The sequence below is a fragment of the Monodon monoceros genome, unplaced genomic scaffold (genome assembly GCF_005190385.1).
Source record: "Monodon monoceros isolate NGI ecotype Baffin Bay Population unplaced genomic scaffold, NGI_Narwhal_1 Super_Scaffold_5, whole genome shotgun sequence".
Lineage (NCBI taxonomy): Eukaryota > Metazoa > Chordata > Mammalia > Artiodactyla > Monodontidae > Monodon > Monodon monoceros.
The window spans coordinates 91,336,382-91,362,494 of NW_021703782.1; the positions used below are offsets into that span (position 1 = coordinate 91,336,382).

Sequence of the window (26,113 nt, forward strand, 5' to 3'; positions counted from 1 at the left end):
GACCAGAACACATTACATCAATCGTATCTCATTACAGAGCCTGAATACGCTGGAATTATGTAACACATGCTTCCACGGACTTCAAAGGGGCAAGTGTGCAGGGTTAAGCTCCGTATGAACAAGCAGTGTGTCATACCTGTTCCAATTGTTCAGGTGTCCATGGGTTATCTCCAATAACCCGTTTAGCTGCATAAAAGCTCATTCCTGGGGGAGGCTGTGGTATTCCAGAACCTCCCCCACTATTTGAAGAAGAACCCTGTGCTGAAGATGAATTTTGGCGACTCTGGGATTCATTTAACACATATCTGGAAAGGAAATAGGAATTTAACCTCTCTATAAACACATACAAACACATGCATATATATAGCACATTCAGTTATATACTTTCCTCCCACAGAATGTTGTTAGAAGAATAAACACTTGAAATTAAAATTTTATCATAAAGAAAAATTTTAGAACTATCTAAAAAAGGTATCTACATCTTCAGCAAATTAACCATTAGAGTACATCTGCTCAACCTGGTTACAAATGAACTGTAACAGTTACCAACAATGAATATAAGTATTCTGTTCACTCTCAATCTATAAATAATCGTTCTAAAAGCCACTATGGACCCACTACATTTTAAGTTTTTCGTTGACAAATACAAAGGTTTACTGACTGTAATGGGGTAGAGGGGGAACTACTGTTTTATACCCAAAGCAGAGAATATTTATAGTCATTCCCATTTCTGTCCAATTCTCCTTGAACTCCTTATATTTCTGCATTAGAAAACCCACTGAGGGCTTCCCTTGTGGTGCAGTAGTTAAGAACACACCTGCCAATGCAGGGGACACGGGTCCGAGCCCTGGTCCGGGAGGATCCCACGTGCCACGGAGCAACTAAGCCCATGCATCACAACTACTGAACCTGCGCTCTAGAGCCCACAAGCCACAACTACTGAGCCCGCGTGCCACAACTACTGAAGCCCACGCACCTAGAGCCTGTGCTCCACAACAAGAGAAGCCACAGCAACGAGAAGCCCGCGCACCGCAACGAAGAGTGGCCCTGCTCACTGCAACTAGAGAAAGCCCGTACACAGCAACAAAGACCCAACGCAGCCAAAAATAAATAAATAAATTTATTTTTAAAATATAGAAAAACTCACTGAAACCTCCAAGCCACTTACCATACAAGCACATACACCCCAAAAATGAAAAAATTCAAAAGGATCCAAAGAGGAAAAAAATCATAATAAGGACCAGCTTTTTCCATTATATGTTCAAAGCACACAGCTTTGCAGCTAGTTTTAATTTATCATCCCATTTCTTTTTTAGCTTCTATAGATTAAAAATAAGATTTCTGATAAATTCATTTTGAACCATTAAACTAGCATTCCTCATCTACAAAATGAAAATTTTGATATGAATATTAATTCAAGTCCCTCTGCACTCTAAAATTCTATGCTGACAAATTACCAGACTGGATATTAAAATAAAATAACTGTTATAATAAAAATTAAAGAAAACACCTGAAGCCTAATGGCACAGTAAATTATTCCACATTACTATATACCATATTTGTTCCATTCCTAAATTCATCTAATTTTTTTTTAAAAACCTGTTAAAGAATCGTTTTAATATTTTTTATATAAACAAGGCAAATTCTCACTGCTAAGAAAAATGTGAGGAACTACTGGCTTGGGTACATTGTGTGCCTAAGTTAAATTTGGATTTCAAAGTTAAATTACCAAAGCCATCATCACCTGCCAGTTCTGGCTGCCTCCTGATTCAACAACTATAAAAGGAGGTTTTCATTTATTTCTCAGTTATAGCAAGACTGGCAGCAGTAAGTAAATCAATTAATAACTACTGAACAGCTAACACCGTGCAAAACACCATCCTAAGCACAAGACAGAGGAACGGCAGGAGGTGTAAGACTGAGTGTCTGCCATCTGGAGCAAGTTGAGACAATAACAACACAACAAGTGCAACAGCATATGATATGTTATCAGATGACAAAGAAACTGCAGGGAAGTAAGAAATGATATGACAGAGGTAGTGGAAGGTCCAGAAAATAAAGCCGCCAAATTAGAGGAGTGGGAGGAGAGCAAAAAGGAGAGGAAAGAAATCGTACAGCGTGAACTCTCGTGGCTGGATGGAGGGACAGGTGATGAGGAGCCCCCCATGCCACGCTCATAGTGTATACTGCATTTTTGGTCAGGGAAGAAATGTAATGAAAGCAATACGTTCGAAGAATCTCTCTGGCAGCAGGACAACCTAGAAAAGGAGCAGGCTGGAAGCAGATGACAACGTGGGCGCTACGCCAGGAACCAGAGCTAGAGTAAACAGCTCCTGACTTCAAAGAGCTCCCAATCTATTAGGATGGGATAAGCCAACAACGCAATAAAAGCACAAAGTGGCACTTCAGATGGGTGCTTAGCCTTATGAGGACAAGCAAGAGTCCTGTGCCTAGGGCAGGGATTTAGTCAGAGACAACAGAACTGGCCTCTAAGCTAGTTTGTGAGGCTTTTTCAAAGTGGTTTTCCTGGCTGTCGTTTTCTGTTGTTCTCTTTCTTTCCTTCTTTCTTTCTTGATGGGGAAGCATTCTAAGCAGAGAAAACTGTCTTCTCTTAAAATGTAGACAGGCAAGGAGATACAGAGTACATGAAATGCATGAGTGCATGTAATGACTGGAAAATAACAGCCCAGGGATTTTAAGGGGTCACTGATAAAATCTGTGTTTTAAAAATCAGGAAACTCTGTGGCAGTGTAGAAAGTTTTGAAGAAGAGCAGCTGGTGAGAAAGTCATGAAAAGACATGAAAAGAGTTGAAAAGAGCCGAAACTAGAATGGCAGCAGTGGGAATGGTTCCAGGACACATGGAGGAGGAGGAAGGAGGTCTTACGGAACTGATACTGCAGCAACGAGGAAGAGAAAGCTAGAGGCAATTTATAACTGAGCGCCTACAAGGCTAAGAGAATCATCACAGCACTGATGGCAGTTAATGAAGAGAAACTATGTTTACTGGGAAGCCTGATTTCAGCTTGGACGGGGCAAGTCTGAAAGCACAGCAGCAGCTCCACACCCATAAGGTCAGTAAGCAGCGGCGCTGCAGTTTAGAAGAGGTCAGGGCTGCAGCAAAGCAAATCTGAGACATTCATTTTCAAGTGAAAGTTGAATCACTGAAAAGAGTACTTGACTGCACACAGTAAAAGCAATCAAGAACAAGGTTGCTTTGTTTTGTTTTGTTTTGTTTTTTTACTTACCCATAAGGCATCAAAAGGACATCTAGCATGAAGTCCAAAAGCAGCTGCACAGTCTTTGGTTTCTCAGCAAGGTTAAACGGAGAAGCTGATTTTGATGATTCAACAGGGTATTTCATGTGAAAAAGGGTTGGTATTAAAAGATGCATTAAGCTGAAAAAACAATTACATTTATTGCAACTATTTAAAAAATAAGGTTTTTTATACATGCAAATAACAGACAAAACCAAAAAAAAATAAAATCACATACCAAAAAGTAGCAATCATAGCAAGGGCCATTCATTTTCAATACCACTAATTTACAAAGTCCTAATCTAGGGAGTGGCCTAGACTTCATTCTTATTTCTTTCTTATTAAAAGCTCAGGATATTGAGTAATAAGTGACATTTAGCCAATCTGGCTCATCACCAAAAACACCTGAGAAAAATGTACATAATATGGGCTCAGTGTTAATATCTATTACCACAAGAGATTTAATATTAAACCTTAGGTAAAGTTCAACTTATAACATGTCCTGTCAATCATTTTTTTCCTTTCCACATTTAATTAAAAATAAAGTCATTTTAAGTCTAAAGAAATTAAACATCAATCATGTCAATATTTGGAATACAATATTAAATTTCCACTGTGTGAATTTAAGTAACAGATTCTTTTCTTCTTTCACTATACCTGTTGCTATTAAAACATGAAAATTTCAAACAGTGTTTACAATGTCTATTAATTTTACTTGTAAATATCTGTATTACAATCTTTTAAAAATGTTTATGCTCTAAAAAGTGAAGTGAAAACATGATTTAAATCCATCTTTCCTCCACAACTTCTTTTCATGGTTGTCACCACAACAGGGCTTAGGATACAGAAGTTTTGAGCTAAGCCTAGAAACTAAGGATGATATTCCTTTTCACCTCTCCAATTCCCATATTAATACAAACGAGTAATTAGTTCCTTAAGAAAACTGCTCTGAAACTTTATATCCTCCAAGAAAGAAATGTCTGATGAAAAGCATATTAGATCTCACATTTTTGCAATCACAGAAAATCAGTTGCTTCAAAATAACTAACCGAAATAAAAATGCATTTAGATTGAGAAAAATGTTAGTTCTACACATTTTTTGATATGCTCACAAGAAATTTTATAATTTATAAAATTAACAAAACAGTAATGTTGAGGTAACACAGTACTGTCAACTCAAAGAGCTCAACTCAAGCCTTTGTATTTGCCCAAGTGAAACCAAATGTGTGGATCTATTTTTGAATGGCAGCTGTTGACTCTCACAGGTGGGCAATAAGGTAACTGAGGAAAGCATACCTGTCCTGCTGGGGCTGAGGCTTCCCTTCCATGGCAGTAAGAAGTGTAGGAGCCAGCTCACATTGTTTTTCCACTGGTAGGCGAGGATAGCCCATCTTAACATAAATTATAGTAAAATTCTAATGCAACAAGAGAAAGTCAAGTAAGTATGAAAGAAATACTCTAGGATTTCAACAAAAACACATGACTAATAACCTAGGCGGCTTTGTTATAACAAAGAAATTGAATCCTCCTTCCTCATGTTTATCACCTGTTTGTTACTGCTTGACCAACTAGTATATCTCAGGAAGAACTCCAGCCCCAATTACTCAAAATGCTTACTTTTAAGATGGGCTTCATATGAGAGAGCATGATCTAGTCTAAAGCACTTATACGTATATCAAATCATCACATTGTACACTTTAAATATAGACAATTCTATTTGTCAGTTATGCCTCAACAGAGCTGGGGAGGAAATAAAGTACTCATATGTGCAATTACTTTTCACTGAAAAGAAAAAAGTAATCATCTGACCTACCTAAACCTACATACTACACTTCAGTATCAGCTCTCCCAGTTTGTTACATTCATCCTTGCAAGCTAAGTGGAGACCCCATGTTAAATCCTGGGCTGCCATTTCCCAACTGGTCAATTACTAAAATAACCTTCTCTTTCTAATTCAGACTGACCTCTCATAATCTTTTACTAAGAATCAATCATTCTTTTTGTAAATCGACATACCTGACAAGTCATTACACCAACATTCCTTTGCCCTGTGTAAACGGCCATACATTATCCTGTTCCTACCATTTCCTCCAGATCAATACTCAGTGGAAAAACAGTGTGTCCTTTTGAAGAAAAACACCTCACCTTTCATTTAGTCTAAGGTGAAATTCTAGGCTGGCCAATATACTGATGACATCTAATAAATGTTATGAAAGAAAACTTACTGTAAGTCAGAAAATATTTCAAAATAACACTCACTGTGACAAAGGAAACTGCAGCAGGGTCCTGGTACTGAACCAAGAGTGTCTCTACTGGGAGCTGTATCTTGGGGCGGCTTTTTATACGCTTATTCAGATGGACCAACAGTTCCATTACCTAAAATACAGGAAGATATAAACTGAAATTATTGATCATATCTTAAAAACGAATTCATTTCTCAGATATTATTTATTTTAATGAATAGTAGCTACTTTGTTCTCTTAAAGGAGGTAAATTTGACATCCCAGAAAGGGAGTATACAATAGTAAAATCTTGTTCCAAAATGTTATCCCCAAGAATCCATGCACCAGATTTGTAGTAGTGAATTTATTTTTACAATGTCCTTTAGTTAATTAAACTTGAGATTCCAGATGGGCCTACACTGAGGCACAGTCTCCCAGAAGACCTGTGAACAAATGATAGCAACACACTATGCTACAGACTGAATGTCTGTGTCTCCCAAAATTCACGCTTTAAAGCCCTAAACCCCACTGTGACGGCTTTGGGAGGTAAACAGGTTTGGAGGAGATCGCGAGGGGGGCGGCCCACAATGGGATGGGTGCCCTTCTAAGGGGATGAAGGTATCAGAGTTCTTCCTCTCTCTGCCGTCTGAGGCTAAAGCAAGAAGACAGCCCTCCGTACACCTTGAAAAGTTCCCGACGAAGAGCCTGACCATGCTGGCACTCTGATCTCGGACTTCCAGCCTCCAACACTGTGAGAAACAAATGCTGTTTATGTCATCCAGTCTGTGGTATACTGTTATAGCAGCCCAAACTAACTAAAATACAAAGTGAACACTACGGCAAGAGAAATATACAAGGTACTGAGAATTTCAGGAAGAAAAAGTTATCTACTAAGATCAAGGAGGACTTCCGGGAGGAACTGACAGGAAACTAAGTCCCAAAGAGCAGATGAAATTCCAAGCAGAAGATCAGTTGTAAGAAGGTATAAGAGGTCTAAAAGAACATGGTGCGCTGCACCACAAGAGTGGTAAGAGATAAAAGCAGGACCTAGATTACAGAAGGATTTGGGTAAAATGCTGAGAAATTTTTACTTTATTTTGAATATCATCTGGTTCTACTAAAAAGTTTTAAGTAAGTAATATCAAACTTCCTCTCCTTTAAGTGGGAAAAGACAGAAACAGAGGTCAATAAGTCAACAATACCCATGGGTGGAAAGGAAGCTACAGAGGTTTACATCAAATGACCCTAAGCTTATGATGAAAGTGGGATTATCTTGCTAAGAAAGGAGCATTGAGATATAGGATTTTTAGAAAGCCTCACCTAAAGACTCAAGAATTTAAAGTGACTATTCCAGAGGGCCAGGCTTACACTATTCTCCATCACTTCTGAAATTTGAGATCTAGCTTCAAAGCAAGTATTAAGGAGAGCTGTAGGGATGTTCACAGCAACAGCAAAAGTTCAAAGTTATCTACAGCAATCATGAAATAAGTGAATTTTTAAAATAACAACAAATCTAAAAGTCAATGTTTGTTAAATGAGTGATAAGAATAATCGTAAAATAGCTGACATTTATTGAGCAGTTTCCACGCAGGACAGCTCTTTGCATTCCTTATCTCATCTGATTCTCACAACAACTGGAGAGGTGCTATTGTCTTTCCCATTTTACACTGTGAGGAAGCAGAGGGTCAGGAAGTGAAGTTAACTTGTCCAGCAACTTACTGAGCCAGCAAGTGGCACAGTCAAGATCTGACTCCAGAATCCATATTTTTAACCTTATCAGACACTGACAGTTGAGCTTAACTCAGCTAAAGTGTCTGTCACTGTGAGACACCCTCGGGAGCCCTCAAACATTACAAAGACCTAGAAACTTGCATTACCACACATACCTCACCCAACCTCCTGCCTGTCCAGACCTGTGATTCAGCTGGATGACAGGGGAAAAAATCAGGAGGAGCCAGGCTAAAGGAAAACAGCCCTCTTCTGATGATCTAAGCTAGGCTGCTTCCTAGAAGGATCCTATGGAAAATCATTATTGATGGTGGTAGACAATCATGCCCACAATTACATACTTTCTTTTTTAAGACAATTTTTAAAATTTTAAGTAGATTAACTACTTAATTTTCTTCTAGCAATATTATCACCTTAAATATTGACTCATTTCCTGTATTTGGTTATCCACTGCCTGCAATCCTGCCTGAAATCCGCTGAACCAGTCCCTCCCCCAGCTAAACTGACAACAGTTAACCTCTGTCAGTAAGCCTACAGAATTACCAGCCTCAGGTATATAGTATTTTGTCCCTATCAGTTCCCCTTATTACTCATTCATTTATATTCATTTACTCATTAGTAAACTTTTTAATTGAAGTATAACATATAGCTGAAGTGCAAAATTGAGAATGTATGGCTTAATAAATTTTCACAAAGTAAACACACCTTTGTAACTACCAGAAGTACAAAGGCCCTGCACCCCACTGACTAACCCCTCTTCCTGACTTCTAACACCATATCTAAATTTATATAAATGGAACAAATAGGATGAACTCATGTGTTTTTCATTCTATATTATATCTGAGATTCATCCATGTTGTTGTTCACTTTCACTGCTCTAGTAGGAAAAAAACAGAATTTATCCATTCTCCTATATCATGATAGATATAAGATTATTTCCAGTTTGGACCATTATGAATAATGCTATGAACATTCTTAGCTATGTCTTCTGGTGCACAGATATACACACTTCTGTTGTATACAAACCCAGGACTGGAAATGCCTGGTCATGAAGTATACATATGATAAGCCTTAGAATATTTCCAAACAGTTTTCCAAAGTGGTTATACTAATTTACACTCCCACCAGCAGTGGTCAGTTTTTAATTTTTACCTATTCTAAGAAGTCAGAATATACCAGGTTCGCTGTAAAAGAGAATTCTACATAACATATCTCATTTTCCTTAAAATAGTGATATGTCAGTAGAAGTCTAAAACTTATTTCTCTTGGGAATTCCCTGGCAGTCCAGTGGTTAAGACTCGGCGCTTCCACTGTCATGGGCCAGTGGCCGATCCCTGGTCGGAGAACTAAGATCCCACGAGCCACGCGGGGCAGCCAAAAAATAAATAAATCAAAAATAAAACTTATTTCTCTTTCACCCAATTTATCCACAAATTATCAGCTGCTACTTTACAGGTATCCTGCTTAAGCCTAAGAAACATTATGGAACTGACAGTCAGGAGCCCTAAGACTACAGAGCTGAAAGTCAATACTAGATTAATCCCTAGGGTCACTGACTACAAAATTTTACATACTGAAATTATTTATATGTAAGCTTTTATTAAAAAATACTCTGCTTTCACATGACAGTCTTATTTTATATGGTAAAAAAAGGTCTAATAATTGTAACTGCATTCTAGGTTTGTGATCAATATCTACATCCTTTGTTTTATTAACAATTATATAATAACCAAAACTCCCAATTATCATATTGGTTCTATTTGCAAGAGGTATTAGTATGAGTACAGGACTGTACAAATCATGAAAGTCTGACCAGGTAGCTATATTTCAAAGTAAATAAAAGTCTGACCGAGTATCTGTACTTCAAAACAAATAAAAGGGAAACACACATCCAGCCTCTACTACCAGGAGTCAAAATAACATGCAGGTAAAATTATGTTCTTGCTTTCAGACATTCTTTTATCCTCAACTTTCATTCACTGACCCCTCATGTACTGAATTCACTTTCACACATAAGCTAAAGAATGAACGTGTTTGCCATCATGTGAAGGCAAAGCCTGGCAGAAATCACTTAGTCTTGGAATTATCTCTCATGTGTAAAGTCGCTTGTTAGTCATGTGACACAAAGCAAGTTATTTGACTTCTCTGAGCCTCAGTTTCTTCCTAGATGAGATGGGAATAACATGAGCACCTATACCCCCCAGAGTTGTTAAATGAGTTGTAATGAACTGAGACAATGTCCACATAGGCATTTAATGCTTTGCACTATTATCATTTTCTGAATCACTTTCCCCAATTTGCAGAAATCAAATGATAACATTTCACAGGCTATTATGAGGATTAAATGGAAGGATATGTCAGAGTCTAGCATACTGCTTAGAATGTAAACAGGTGTCTCAGCTGTTAGATCTCTTTTCCCTTATTCCAGAAGTTTTCAAACTTACTTAACAACAAAACCCCTTTACCAAGAGAAATCTGATATGTAAAAAAAGCAAACAAAATTAGTATTTTACAATATAAATTAAATATACAAGTTCACAATGATTATATCTCTCTTTATTCTATTCTCTTGCTTTTTCAAATTATAATAGAAAAACACATTTATTACAATAAATTAAGTGAAAAATCATAATTATCCCTTTTCCCTAGTCCATTCATAGCCACTCAAAGACACCAGTATTAATACTTCGGTGTTCATCTTCACATCTTTCTCTGTATCCACAAAAACTTCTACAAACATATTTACATCTTTTTTTAAAAAATAGATCTTTATTGGAGTATAATTGCTTCACAATACTGTGTTAGTTTCTGCTGTACAACAAAGTGAATCAGCCACATGCATACATATGTCCCCATATCAGCCACATGCATACATATGTCCCCATATCCCCTCCCTCTTAAGCCTCCCTCCCATCCTCCCTATCCCACCCCTCTAGGTCATCGCAAACCACAAGCTGATCTCTCTGTGCTATAGTGCTGATTCCCACTAGCTATATCTTTAGATTTTACTTGTTTACTTTTTACAAAAATGAGCTATATATCATTCACGTTAGCACAGAGTCCGCTTTGTTTCCAGTTAAAAATATATAAGCTTCTTAATTTAGACCTAACTCATTCTTTGTAGTAGTTGCATAATATTCCATGGGATTCAAAGTTGTTTTTAAAAAATCATCTGTACGACTCATCACAGTAAACACATTTTCGTATATTTCCTTCAAGCTTTTTGTAAAAAGGTTAGAAAAATTCACCAATAGACCAAAGTCAGCATTATTTGGAATATGAGAAGAAAATCAAAGGAAAATTTCTAGGGAACAACCTAGTAAGAAATAATAAGAAATATGGAGATATACGTAAATGTAGAGCAGATTCACTTTGTTATAAAGCAGAAACTAACACACCATTGTAAAGCAATTATACTACAATAAAGATGTTTAAAAAATAGATAAATAAAGGACATGAAAAATAAATATAAATGAAAAACAGAAAAAAGAAATAAGAAGGTGATTACTATTTCTAGTAAGAAATATAAGGGAAGGGGGAGAAGGAAGAAATCTGAACAAGATAAAATAATTTACTTGATGGTAACTGAGTAAAACATCTTGTTTACTTAGATACAAACTAATGACTGAAATGTTAAGAATGTGGATAGAATTGCTTGATTAATCATTATATTAAAACAGAATATAGGTTATCAAACTCTTAAACAGAAAATGTATGGCGGGAAGAGGAGAGAAGGGAGAAGAGGGAGAGATGGAAAGAATGAGAACAGATCAAGTGATGAGAAAGGTTAATAACTGGAACTGATGTACATGCCCTCAATCCAAACCTCCAAAAAAATGTGACATCTCAATTACATTGATGAAGATATGCAGCTAAAGTAAATAAGGTTAAGATTGCTGGCTGGGGCAAAGATTCCTCAATCTAACTTACACCAAAGGAAAACACTGGCTACAATACTAGTCTTAGAGGATAGAGGTATTGGGGAAAGAAATCTTAAATGAGATTTGAAAGATAAAAAAAGTAAGTAATACAATACAAATTACTAAGAAACACAAGATCTTAAACTTGTGCATCAAAACACATCAAGGAGGCGCAAGAGGGAGGGGATATGCAGATATATGTATGCATATAGCTGATTCACTTTGTTATACAGCAGCAACTAACACACCATTGTAAAGCAATTATGCTCCAAGAAAGATGTTAAAAATAAATAAATAAATAAGGACACTCAAAAAAAAAAAGACGCATCAAGGTGAAACTATTAAAACTAAAAGGAAAATCAGAAAAACTACAACAGCAGCAGGAGATTGTAATTCACTATTAATTTACAACAGGACTGGAAGATAGGTTTCTTGAGAAATGGGAGCAGTGTTGAGTGGCCTATCCACACACTGAGCTCCATATTCCACCAATAGGAAATATTTTTTTAATCTTATGAATAGTTTTTATGAACATCAGAAATACTATGCTTTAAGAGACTAGAACATTTGCTCACTGTGGTTTCAAATCAGAATGCAGTAAAACCAGACAAATTTTACACTATTTTAAAACCAAAAACAATGTTCTTATAAACTAATTATTACGTCAAAAATAAAATAACCTAATACTGCTCACCAGTGTAACTATGGGGTATAACCAAAATAGTAATCAAAGAGAAATCCGGAAACTGAGGTTGTCTTCAGTTCTGTTTTTCTGTTATCCGACCTTAATGAAGTCACTTAATCATTGCAAGCCTCAGCTTCATCTATAAAATGGAAATAACACCTACACCTCACATAATCTTGTGAGCATTTAAGTGATTAGCATTTTTCCTGGCACATAATGACCTTTACCATCACGTACTTTACAAACTGAAATCTTATGTGAGAAAAACATATCAAAGGAAAACAAAAAAAGGAGTAATTCGAATAAAAATAGAAGAAAAACACACTTGAAAAAATTAATATAAAAGCTCTTTTTCCTTTTAAATTGGCCCATTAAAAAAAGCAAACCTTTGGTAGTAACAAAAAAATTAGAAACAAGAATGGAATTTCTCCACTTGAATGGTAACAGAATATTAAGAATAGTAGTATGATAGACGTGAATAATATACAACTGAACATATAAAGTAGATGGTTAGAGATGAATGATTTTCTACAGAGGATAAAACACAAGGAAACATAAAACTCCTAAGTAAATAAGTTTTAAAAAAAAAACAAAAAACCCTACTGAAAATACTCAGCCGAGAAGCCTAGACTAATGCAAAAACTTCCTTCTGTTTACTCTCCTTTTCGCCACTGCAAGTCTTTCTCCACCCCACAGCCAGCATGATTATGTCACTACCACCAATACCCTTTCAAATGGCTGCCGCTGGAATCCCCATGCCTGAACTCCTATCACTCTTCCTCTGGTGCACAGGGTGCATCTCTGTGGCCTTGTTCAGCTCCCTCAAGGTTTTATACTCAGTTCCGGCTCAGAATCTCTACACAGGGCCTTCTCTGCCTTTAGTGGTCTCCCCATCACTATGCCTGGCTACTTCCTACACACCTCCCTTACACCCTATACTTAATTTAAATCAAGTCCCCAAATATATTCTTTCATACAATCCTTTGCCATCTTAGCATTTATTGCCATTTTAACTCTATACTTTGCCTTATTGTTTAATACTCATCTCCCCAAGTAGACGTTTCTTTCCTTCACCAACGTATTCCTAACACCTGGCATATAGAAGGTACCCAGTAAATATTTGCCAAATAAATGATGAGACTGATGAAGCTAAATAAGGAAACAGAAACCAACACATGAAGGCCTTTTATACCTAGTTATTCTTAGGGTAAGAAAAGGCCATAGAAGAGTTTTAAATAGGAGAATGACATGATCAAACACGTTATCTATCTTAGCAAAGCAGTATTAACAATAGGCATGTCAAATACGTGACAAGAATGCCCTATTCCTTCCTGTAAACATAACAGACATTCTTAAAGATACTCTTTCTCCACTGAACTCAAATCAGGCCTCAGAATCCCTCTCAGGGCAGACCTCCGGGAAGGTCACGCCAATCAATTACAGTGGCTCAAGGATTGAAACCTGATGATAGCTCAAAAACCCAAAGGTCTAGTATAAATACACGAGAAGACAAATGAATTATTTTAAAGGTGAAGCATCCAAATGTTCCATGTAGAACATTAGGTTAAAAAAGAAACTCTTGATGTGACAGTTACCCAGCTTTTACTAACAGTTCTTCAAAAAATTCTAAAACAGGAGCTGTACAACAGTATCTTGCTTTTAAAAACATTTCTTTTGCTTACTTTTAATTAAGGCCATATTCACCGTCAGCCAATGATTAAAGAATATTTTTGACCCATTACCACCTGACTTTCATATTGGACTCAAGGGCACAGATTTTAAATCAGACCTCCATACATTCCAGAATAATTATCTCAATTATGTCATCCAGTACTGATGCCAAGTGTACAGCTGGAGCTAAATGCAGCTGTGCTAAGCATACAAAAGGTACTTTTAAATCGTGGAAGCTGGTCCTAGACTTACTGTCCATTTTGAAAAACCTAATTGGGATCATGAAGCTAGATTTCAATAATGGGAACAGAAAACTCACTTCATAAAATACATCCATTTATTCACTATTTAATTCCCCCAACTGTCCCAGCATGCTTACCTTTTTACGTACTCCTTCTTGGGTGCTGGACAGCTTGAGCAAAACAGGAGGAAGGAATTTAGATATAATATTCTGTAATTGTTCATCTGTTTCAGCATGGCCAAGTCGTAAAAAGACTCGTTCAAGCTGGTCTACAATATAAAAAGAGAAAAGGATAACTTAGCGCATCAAACAGAACTAAGACTAATCACTTTTATAGCTTAATCCTTTTTTCTATACTGCAGATCCTTCAGCCAGAACTTTAACCATAGCTAGCCCTGTATGCAGACGATTTTGACACAGCAATGAAACAGCACTAAAAAGGTTTACTAGCTAATTATACTGTCTTACAACTGTCCTGGTCATTTAACCTCTAGAAGAGAGGAAAACAAAGACAAGAACAACAAATTTCTCTCCTATTTACAAGGTTATTCAGTTTTTCTAAAGGATGTGGATACCAGAAAAGATACAAAAGTTTTGAAGAAATCGTCTAGACCTAGCTAGCAGAGCCATGCAGGAGAACTTTAATCAGATACCAGGGATAATATTATATCTTTGGTGAAACCATCTTACTGATGAAATTTCTTCAAAGACAGAATCACTGCCCATTACTGCTGGAATTAGCCAACCAGAATGTGAGAGACAAATTTCCACAAAGAAAGCCACTGAGAAACATATTAACACCAAAGGGATGCTCTCAGCAAAACCCAGGCAACTACAGAACAAGCAACTAACACACTCAGAGCTTCTGTCTCTTCAATCAATACATTGCAGGGGAGGGGAGAGTGCTGAGGTGAAAGGGGAACCTACCAAGGGCAAATGACTGGATACTTGATTTTTTTAAATTATTGTTAATTTTTTAGGTGTTACAACGGTATTGTGGTTATGTTTGTTTTTTAGAGGTTCTTACAAAAATTATCCGTAAGTGATCAGGGAGCATTCTAAGGCCCTGGAATGTCCTACACCTCAATCTGCATGATGATTACACAGCTCTACACACTTATAAAAATTCACAAGCTCTATCCTTTCATACTTTCTACTGTATCTATTATACCTTAATTTTAAAATTTAAAAATATAAAACAAAAAAATTTATTTAAAGGAGTCCTTTTTTTCAGAGATAAAGACTAAAATGTCTACAGGTGAAGTAACAGTTACTTAGATTTACATCAAATAATCAGGGGTGTACTGGAAATCTGCTGAGAGTAAATTTCAGACGTTCTCACACACAAAAAAAGGCAACTGTGAGAAAAAGACATCTTAATCAGCTTGACCGAAGTAATCATTTCATTATGTATATGTGTATCAAATTATTACACTGTACACCTTAAATATATATAATTATTTCAGAAACTAAAAATAAAGTCATGGCCTCATTCAGGTCCTCATTTTAAAATAAATAAATAATTGGGGGTGCTGGGGTGAGAAATGGGGAGGGACCATATAAGTGAAACCAAGATTGGTCACTAGCTGATAACTGTTCGAGCTCTGTGACAGATGCTTAGAATTTGTACTTCTGTATATGCTGGAAATTTCCATAATAATTTTTTACAGGAAGAGATATATATACACATATAGATATAGATACATAGATATAGATATGTATCTCCAGAGGGAGCCTAGAAGCAGTCACAACCTGGCACAACCTAGTAGCAACAAGCACACCCAGCACCCGGATCTTGGGTTTTTAAACACCCTTCTCCAGTAAAAGGAGCCAGACTCTTGGGGAAATGGCTGATTCTAGGGCTGGGGCAGGGAAAAAACAAGATGAACCTGAAGCATCCTGTAGGGCCAGAAAGGAAACAGGGCCTGATAAGTCAAAGGGATGCAGGAACCACCCTGAAAGAGCTCCATTATGGCCAAGGCTGGAATAAATTTGAGGAACAAAATAAATAACATAGTACTGGATTCTAACCCAAAGTATAAAATAAATTTACATGACTCTATGATATAAATAAATGACTGAAGGATTAAATGCACTGGGGAAAAGAGACAAGTCTTTCTTACAGAATTCCAAATAATTATGTAGATACCTCCCCCTACAGGAGGTAGAGCTTAATTCGTGCCTCTACCCACCCCTTGAGGGTAGACTAGATTTAGTGACTTGCTTCCAAAGAACAGAAGAGGGAAAGAGGAAAATGTTAACTTTACAGTGGTGAAACTTGATAAACACTGTTTTAACCAAGCGATGCCATGTGGTATCAGGATCACTAACACGACAAGAGAGGCATTTCAACTCTGTGGTATTCCTTCCAAAAACTCATAACCCTCATCTACTCATGAGTAAAACAAAAAACCAACAGAAACACCAAGTTAAAATACATTCTACAGGCTACCTGGCCAGGATTGCTCAAGACTTTCAAGACTGTGAAGAAAAAAAAAAAAGAAAAACTAAGAAACTGTCACAGACTAGAGGAGTCCGGGGAGACAGGACATCTAAATGCAGTGTGGTGCCCTGGACTGGATCCCAGAACAGAAAGAGGACATTAACGGAAAAACTGATGAAATCCAAATAAAGTCTTGAGTTTAGCTTTTAAAATTAATACTAAGGGAAGGAAGGGAGGAAAGGCAGGCAGGCTGACTCTGAGATTATCAGACCAAATGCTTCTATTTGCTAATAGTTGAATGCTACTATAAAAGGAGCTCCTAGGAACAGTGGATTCAATCCACAACATCCATGGAAGTTACAGGTAAGGAGTCTCTGCCCCAGAGCCTTATAGATCTTAGGCAGTGGAAACTGCCTACAGATTTTAGCTACAGAAACTTAGAAGAACCGTTCTGCGGAAGAAGGCCGAAAGTTAAATTCTTCATAACAAACTGACCTGCAAAATCTGTGCCCAAGGCTTAAAAAAAAAAAAACCAAGTGATATCTGGTCCTTTTCATTTTTCATACAACCATTTGGGTGCTTCCTATGTATCCCCAGCATAGCACCTAACACTTTCTACTCTCCCTCACTAGAAAGGAAAAGATAACATCCTCAACGCAGTAAAACTGTTTATGATGGGAATGTGGGAATGGAAAGAAAGGGCACCGAACATCACACGGGGGTCCTTGTCAAACAGGTCAAGTATACCCAAGGAAGAGGCAAAGGAAGAGGGTCAATGTAACACTGCTGCATCATTCTGACAAACATCTATACTTTAAATAAACGATCATCAAACATGTTCAAACTTTATGAAAAGAAATGTAAATACAAGTGCAGATATAATCAACCACTAACTTTTTCAGCCTACCAAAGTTAGCAAAATATGGGCAAAGATTTAGCAACAGTATGGTGCCTGAATCCTGCTGTTAACGGCACTGAAGGGTGAACCCTGTGCCTTTACCCTCAACCCTGGAAACTGAGCCCCGTGAAAGTGACAATCCAAATTAGGCCTTTGCCCCCAAACGTGTCTACTATTCAGAAACAAGAAGGGATGTAACCAAAAGTTCTGAAAATTCAAAAGGAATCTAAAACTCAAGTTCACCTTTCACAAGGACTCAGTGTTTAGTTGTAGGAAGTGAGATCCTCCAGGTCATCACCAAAGTATCTGAGGTATGACAAACATTACTTTAGAGTCAGGGGCAAGTTCTACCCTCTCCACAATTTTGGTATTATTCCTCTTATTCAAACTCATATTGAGTTAATTTCACTTACAAGAAAATTAAAGACATCACTATAACCTCAGATAGTCACTGTTAAATGTGGGGAATATATTCTGAACTATTTTTTCCTATTCATACACTAACATTATTTTAATCTAAAAACTGGAATATGACACATACTATTTTACAATTTGCCTTTTTTTTCCTTTTAGTTAACACAAACACATTATCTAAAACCCTTGGAGCAATAGATGTCTCAGGACTTTTCAGATTTTTGAATTAAAATAAAGTGTATATGCTGTGTATTTCAAATAACCCTATCCACCCTGTGTGTTCTAGGGCAGTTCCTATAATTAAATACATTCAGATTACTGCAATAAGACATATGGATGCTCACACTAAGTGGGATAGTCAAAGATTTTCAAGAACCTCATATTCATTCAGGTCAGGTTTTAATACCCAAAGAATTACACTAAAAAAAAAAAAGTGTGGATATGTATAAAATCGTAAATATCTTTGCATAGCACTAAATAAAGATCTAATTGATAAAACTATGCCTACAGAAGTAGTATGATTTATTTAACTATTTGTGCTATTACCAGATTTACAGTACCACAAACGATGCTCCAAAGAACATCCTTAGATATGGGGATATATGTATAGCTGATTCACTTTGTTATACAACAGAAATTAACTCACCACTGTAAAACAACTATACTCCAATAAAGATGTTAAAAAGAAAAGATGTTAAAAAAATAAAATGAAAAACAAAGAACATCCTTATCCATGTGTATCTGTGCACTTGTATGTGTTTCTGTAAGCTAAAACCCTAGAAATGAAACTGCTGAGTCAAAGGGTAGGAGTGTCAAGTTTAAGAGATTTTGGAAAAATGTCCTTCAAAAAGGCTGTGCTCATTTATACCACCAGCAGTATATGTAAGTACCAATTTCCCTATACTCACTCCTACAATGAGTAATCAATCTTACAAAGATTGTAAGTAATCAACCTTAGCTGACTATGATAAATTTTAAAAAATCTCACTGTTGTTTTATATATTTTATTACTATGGCAAAGTTTATTTATTTATTTATTTATGGCTGTGTTGGGTCTTCGTTGCTGTGCGCAGGCTTTCTCTAGTTGCAGCGAGCGAGGGCTACTCTTCGTTGCAGTGCACGGGCTTCTCACTGCGGTGGTTTCTCTTGTTGCAGAGCACAGACTCTAGGGCACGTGGGCTTCAGTAGTTGTGGCACTTGGGCTCAGTAGTTGTAGCTCGTGGGCTCTAGAGCACAGGCTCAGTAGTTGTACTGCATGGGCTTAGCTACTCCGTGGCATGTGGGATCTTCCCGGACCAGGGCTTGAACTCGTGTCACCTGCATTGGCAGGTGGATTCTTAACCACTGCACCACCAGGAAAGTCCCTTATTGGTCATTTGAAATATATTCTTCAGCAAATTACTTTATTCTTTTGAGTTGCTGACTTCTAAAAGCTTTTATACAATATTGAAAAAACTACCCCCTGTTCTTTCATACATTAAAATACTTTTTTCCTAGTATGCCTTGTGACTCTATAGCACATTCTTTCTTTTCATATTTAAGTTTTTTAAACATAAATTTACCATTCCTTTGTTTTATGGTTTCTGAGTTTCTAGTCATGCTTAGAAATGCCTTAACTCTAAGATTATAAAAAATATTATATTCTGCAGAGAAGAGTTAACACAGCGGGCCTGAGACTGCTATCCTTACAAGGCTTTGTTTGCCAAGGCTGGTCCTTGTCTGCCATCTGGAGACTTGGATTTCAGGAGGGTTCCCACAGTTCCCAGAACTGATGAGAGTTACTCGCTGTGCCTGAACTGTTTGTGCAAACAATATGCTTTATGCTCAACCGTGCTTTCCTCCTGAGAATCTAGAATTCTAGTACGTGTTAGGCAGAAGGTGCCAACGTGACCAGCACCAAATAAAAACCCTTGGTAATGAGTCTCTAAAGAATATCCCCGGTAGACAACATTTCACATGTGTTGTCAAAACTCATTGCTGAAGGAATTACGCATGTCCCATGTGCCTCAACTGGGAGAGGACTCTCGGCAGCTTGCACCTGGTTTCCTCCAGACTCCACCACATGTGCCTTTTCCCTTTGCTCATTTTGTTTTTTATCCTTTTACGGTAATAAATGTTAGCCATGAGTACAAATATGTGCAGAGTCCTGTGAATCCTCCTAGCAAGTCATGGAACCTGGGGGTGGTCCTGGAAACCCTGACACACATAATTATCTATGTTTTCTTCTAGCTCTTATGATTTTCCTTTCTGTATCCAAGTCTTCAATCCCACTGGAGTTTTTCTGGCACATGAGGGATGTAAGAAACCTAGTCTTTTGTGGGTTTCTTAAATCTTTTTCACTGTGAAATAAAACATTTAGAAAAATGCGTACAAAACGTAAGTGTAGCTTAATGAGTTATTATAAACACCTATGTAACTATTGCCCAAGTCAAGAAAAAAAAATTATGAAACTTGTACAAAGAAAGGTTTCTACTCCACTTGGAGTTGGAGAGGACTGAAAGACTGTTGAATATAAAAAAGCACAGTGAGTTTTAAGGTCACGGAGGTAATTACAGCCAAGCAAGAACTAGAATAGGGTCTTCTGACCTTCAGTCTAAAAACCCTTACCTACCCATGCAACTGTCTACAACGTTGACCCTGTATTTTATATGATACTATCCCTGTATACTGCACCTTCTACAGGGAGCCCTGTTTGAGAGAATCACCAAAAGGTCTTAAGAATTTGCCTCATTCAAGTGGTATTTATGACAACAGGAAAATGTACAAATTCAAAGGTCAGAAAACAACACCAGAGAAAGCTCACTACTATGAATAAGAAGCTAAGACCAAACATGTCAAACTAAATTTACCCTTCCTCCTTCTCCCTGCTCTGCTCCATCAAGGCCCAGCACCCTGCTATCTTCACCCTGTGAAGCACTAATTCCCCTATCTAGATCACACATTCACTCACACACTCATTCAAGTATGTACTGAAGCCCTACTGTGTGCCAGAGCTTGGTGGTCATGGGTATAGAGTAGAGAAGGAAGAGGCAAGGCTGGTGTCCAGGTTTAGCACACGTGTATGGTAACTGCAGTAGAAAGAAAACAACAGAAGGCCTGAGATAGACTGCTCAAGACAAGAGCATTTATGGATGGAGGAAGGAGAGTCTGAAAAAGGGAAGGATAGGCAACAGACAAAAATAGGAAGAAAACTGAGTATGGGGTCATAACAACTCAGGAAAGAAAAAAAAGAACTAGTCAGGAAGAATTGGAAAAAGTTCATTTGCCCATTTAAAAAAAAAAAACCTAAAACATCCTTGAAGGTAAATTAATGACACAAGTGTAAGAAGCAAGATTTTAAAGCTTTTAAAAGAAAAATGAGAAGGGAAAATTAAAACTCAAGCACAAGGCATTAAAGACTAACAGGTTAAGATTTTAAAATATCATAAAACACACCATAAAGTAAAAGAATAAGCTATAAATAGCTACAATGCTTTTAAATGAAAAGAAATTGAGTACAGAATATACTTTTAAAATTCCTACAAATCAAGAAAAAGCAAATTAATCCAAAGATTTTAAATGGACAAAGAATATAAGCAGGCAATTCAGAGATGAGAGTCACACATAAAATGATGCTCAATCACACTGATCAGGAACACATAAAATTAACACAATAATAGGATACAATTTTGCACCCTACACATTAGAAAAACTCTTCAAATGTTGGCAAAGACTGGAAACCAACCAAGAGGAACTCAGGCTCACCACTGACGGGGTGTACACTGATACAATCTCTGAGGAACAAAGCTCTAGTTCAGTAGCCTCTAGTGAGGTTCAAGAGGCACATCCCCTTCAACCCAGCACTCCTGCTCCAGGGGAACATACTCTAGAGCAGTGCCCAGCTGCAAAGCAGCACAGCTGCAAACTGTTTGTCACCAGCCCTCTAAGAGAAAAGGAACACTTCTTGCTTCACTGAGAAAGTCTTACCAGGATAAGAAACATTAAATAAATTAACAGTGAGAGTTGATTTACATTCTGCCACAAGTTCCCTATTTGCAAGACATAATTCCCCAGTCCTCAGACCACACTTCTTTGTGTATCACTGTCCTGGAGAAAAACTCCCAGGGAAAGACAAGCACAAGGACACTGTAAGAAACTGTTCATAGCCACGGGGTCAGTAAATGCAAAAAAAAAAAAAAAAGGAAACAATCTAAATGTCAGTCAACAGGAAAATGGATAAAGAAAACGTGGCAGGGTCATAAAACAATGAAAATAAGCAAGAGTCACATGTCACATGGACCAACATGACAATATCTTAAAAACTAAGATCAAACAGAGGAAGCAAGTTGCAGGATATGTACATTATGGTTCCACTTATGTCAAGGTTTTAAATGCAATATATACATTGCTTATGATATGTACAGCACAGGAATGACAACCCTTAGTCAAGGAGATAAAAGAGAAGGAAAAATGAAGGGGAGAGGAGAGAAAAAAGAAAGAAGGAAAAGGAAAATTTGTAAGGGGTAGCACAGGGGTTTTGAATTGTATCAGTAATGTTTACGTCTTTAAAAAATAAAAGACCTGGAGCTTCCCTGGTGGCGCAGTGGTTAAGAATTCGCCTGCCAATGCAGGGGACATGGGTTCAATCCCTGGTCTGGGAAGATCCCACATGCTGCAGAGCAACTAAGCCCGTGCACCACAACTACTGAGCGCGTGCTCTAGAGCCCACAAGCCACCACTACTGATCCCACATGCCACAATTACTGAAGCCCGTGCACCTAGAGCCCATGTTCCACACCAAAAGAAGCCACTGCAGTGAGAAGCCCGTGCACCGCAACGAAGAGTAGCCCCTGCTCGCTGTAACTAGAGAAAGCCTGCATGCAGCAACGAAGACCCAACGCAGCCAAAAAATAAATAATTAAAATAAAAAAATTTTTAAGTTAAAAAATAATAATAATAGCTAAATAAATAAAAGACCCGAAGCTAATAGCAAAAAATGTACAGATTTGACAAATATGAGTGGGACATACCTAAGTGTTCCTAAGATAATTCTCTATACTTTTCTTCATACTTGAAATATTTCATTAGTTAAAAAGAATATATACACCATAATAATTGTTTTATGATACTATATAAAACAAGAAAATACATCAGTAATTTTTCTTCTTTATATTTTCATGTACTTTTCAAATACTCCAGTAAAAATACATTTCTTTTTAGAAGAAATAACATACAAATTTTTTAAATGAATCCATGTTTCAAGGATAAAGAAATTTAAATCACAGAATTTTACAACTTGAAAGGAACCTTAAAGAACATGGAAGTGGACTTCCCTGGTGGCGCAGGGGTTAAGAATCCGCCCGTCAACACAGGGGACTGGGGTTCGAGCCCTGGTCTGGGAAGATCCCACATACCGCGTGGCAACTAAGCCCGTGCGTCACAACTACTGAGCCTGCGCTCTAGAGCCCACGAGCCACAACTACCGAAGCTCGTGCACCTAGAGCCCATGTTCCGCAACAAGAGAAGCCACCACAATGAGAAGCCCATGCACCACAACAAAGAGTAGTCCCTGCTCCCCGCAACTAGAGAAAGCCCACGTGCAGCAATGAAGACCCAATGCAGCCAAATAAATAAAATAAATATATAAATAAATTTAAAAAAAAGAATATGGTAGAATAAAAATAAGAAAGTTTACTGGTAGAAATGCAAAACGGTATAGCCATTTTGGAAGACAACAACTTAGGAAAACTAAACATACTCCTACCATACAATCCAGCAATCATACTCCTTGATATTTACCCAAGGAGTTGAAAACTTATGTCCACACAAAGACCTGCACATGGATGTTTACAGCAGCTTTATTCATAATTGCCAACACTTGGAAGTAACCAAGACGTCCTTCCGTGGGTGAATGGATAAATAAACTGGTACATATAGACAACGGACTATTACTCAGCGCTAAAAAGAAATGAGCTGTCAAACCATGAAAAGACATGGAGGAACCTTAAAGGCATATTACTAAGTGAAAGAAGTCAATCTGAAAAGGCTACATACTGTATGATTCTAACTATATGACATTCTGGAAAAGGCGTAACTATGGAGACAGTAAAAAGATCAGTAGTTGCCAGGGAGGAAGAGGAAAGGAAGGATGAATATGAAGAGCACAGAGGATTTGTAGAGCAGTGAAAATACTCTCTGTGATATTACAAAGATGGATATATATCATCATACATCTGTCCAAACCCACAGAATATACAACACCAAGAGTGAACCATAATGTAAACTATGGATGTGCGGTAATTATGATATGTCAGCGTAGGTTCATCCTTCGTAAAATATGTACCATTCTGATGAGTGATGTGGATAATGAGGGTGGCTATACAAATATGGGGGCAGGGGGTGTATGGGAAATCTCTGTACCTTCCTGTCAATTTTGTTGTAAACCTAAAACTGCTCTTAAAAAATAGTCTTTAGGGCTTCCCTGTTGGCGCGGTGGTTGGGAGTCCGCCTGCCGATGCAGGGGACACGGGTTCACGCCCCGGTCCGGGAACATCCCACATGCCACGGAGCAACTAAGCCCGTGCGCCACAACTACTGAGCCTGCACTCTAGAGCCCACAAGGCACAACTACTGAGCCTGCATGCCACAACTACTGAAGCCTGTGTGCTTAGGGCTCGTGCTCTGCAACAAGTGAAGCCAACTCAATGAGAAGCCCACGCCCCCCAACCAAGAGTAGCCCCCGCTCGCTGCAACTAGAGAAAGCCCATGCGCAGCAACGAAGACCCAATGCAGCCAAAAATAAATAAGTAAATAAATATTAAAAGAAAAAAAGATTTAAAAAAAAGAATAAATATATTCATTTACTTTCCATTAAATAATTCTCTAATTCATATTATTCACTTGTCTTTAATTTCTCTATCTAAAGGGAAAGATGGGACCTTCCTTCCTTCTACCCCACAAGGAAGAAATAACCAGTAAAGGTTTAAGGACTTCACTTCAGTGTTATCTACCATTGGCCACTGATAATTCTGAAAACATATAATTATTCCTGAGAAATAAAACTGTCCACGTAAATCACTCATTCTTCATATCTCTCCAAAAAATACAACTTTGGCTTCTGAGTCAAGGAAGAAAGGCTATTTTTTCACAGGATTATAAAAGGCAAATACTGGCTTTTCACTCATATCATCACTTACGGAAAAAATATTTTAAAAAATAAAAAAGAAAGAAGGAAAGAGGGGCTTCCCTGGTGGCGCAAGTGGTTGAGAGTCCGCCTGCCGATGCAGGGGACGTGGGTTCGAGCCCCGGTCCGGGAGGATCCCACATGCCGCGGAGCGGCTGGGCCCGTGAGCCATGGCCGCTGAGCCTGCGCGTCCGGAGCCTGTGCTCCGCAGCGGGAGAGGCCACAGCAGTGAGAGGCCCACGTACGGCAAAAAAGAAGGAAAGAAAAATAAATCACTTTCCTCAGATGAATCACCTCTTCATGACAACTTGAACATCAAAACATTCCTTAGAAAGTATGCAAGAAAAACATTACTGTCAAAAAGACTAGGGAAAGGGCTATATTTAAGGTAGTGGTTATCCTTATGTGGTGGAATTTCAGGATTCTTTTTTGGCTTACTGGTTTAATTCTATGTCACTACTAACTTATTTCATGATGAATTACTTGTGTGAATTAAAAAGAGAAAATGGTTATTTCAGTGTGACAGGTTTAAGATTTCTTTACATTTGTTTAAATTTTCTACAAAGAACATCATTTTTTTCTGAATGTGAAAGTAAATTTTAACTTATAAATCAGGTTAGAAGCCTTAAGTGGAAGCTGAGATTGAAAGGGAAAGCTGAAAATACTTGGACAACTGCCCATTGCATCATAAATCAATTAATAATCTACCGTTACAGGGTATTTTGAGAAAGATCTGTCAAGTTACTACCAAAATACACTCGACTATAACAGAATAATTTCACAAGGAAAACAGTCTCCCTAATAGTATTTAACTTCTTCTGCTTCACACATATGTAAATACATTATAGTCACAAAGCAGTTTCACATGGCCTTCTGAGCCTCAGAAAAACATTGTGAGGTGGGCAGAGATTATCTGCATTTGTAGATGAAAAACTGGGGCTCAGGATCTGACTGACTTGCCAAAGGTCACCAAGCTAATGACACAAAGAATCACAAGTTGAACCTAGAGAGGTCTTTATCCTCCAAGTGCACAAAAGAACACAGTACCTCCCTCTAAAGTGCTATTTACTGAAGTAGGTAATATTAGCTTCAACTTACAGATGAGGAAACAGAGCCTAGAATTCACTGAGAATGTTGACGAAGATTACAAAGGTAGTAAGTAAGTGGCAGGGCTAGGATTCAAACTCCAGGCGGTCAACTGCAAACCCAATGCTCCTTCTAGTATGCTGAATTACAGCACAGCTGAGGCAGAGAAAGTAGGCGGGGATGACACTAAGCCTTACTAGATAACTATGCACAACATGACTTTGTACCCTGACCACAGCCAATGTGACAGGAATGGTCCCTGACTCATTTAACCTTTCCTCAGGAACTCAGAATTGGGACCAAAGAGTCAAGTCTCCCTTGAGTGCCTGGACCTCTAAGAGTAAGCCAGGAGATATGACATGGGCATCTTCAGCCTACGCCATGGAGC

General features: G+C 37.8%; 1 protein-coding gene across 6 annotated transcripts in view; it reads right to left on the reverse strand.

Annotated features, from left to right (window-relative positions):
• Positions 1-26,113, reverse strand: part of ECPAS (Ecm29 proteasome adaptor and scaffold) — a 98,641-nt gene that overhangs the window by 57,855 nt on the left and 14,673 nt on the right. For 5 of the 6 annotated variants that reach the window (XR_003790757.1, XM_029202390.1, XM_029202388.1 and 2 more), the window contains exons 2-6: positions 13,861-13,991; positions 5,515-5,631; positions 4,552-4,670; positions 3,247-3,396; positions 137-305 (exon numbers count right to left, since the gene is read on the reverse strand). Coding sequence is in view for 5 of the 6 variants with exons in the window: in XM_029202390.1 (XP_029058223.1) it covers positions 137-305; positions 3,247-3,396; positions 4,552-4,670; positions 5,515-5,631; positions 13,861-13,991 (686 nt within the window). In the remaining variant the exon portion in view is untranslated. Of the gene's footprint in view, positions 1-136; positions 306-3,246; positions 3,397-4,551; positions 4,671-5,514; positions 5,632-13,860; positions 13,992-26,113 lie in introns of those variants that run through there. The other variant, XM_029202391.1, reaches the window with a different exon arrangement.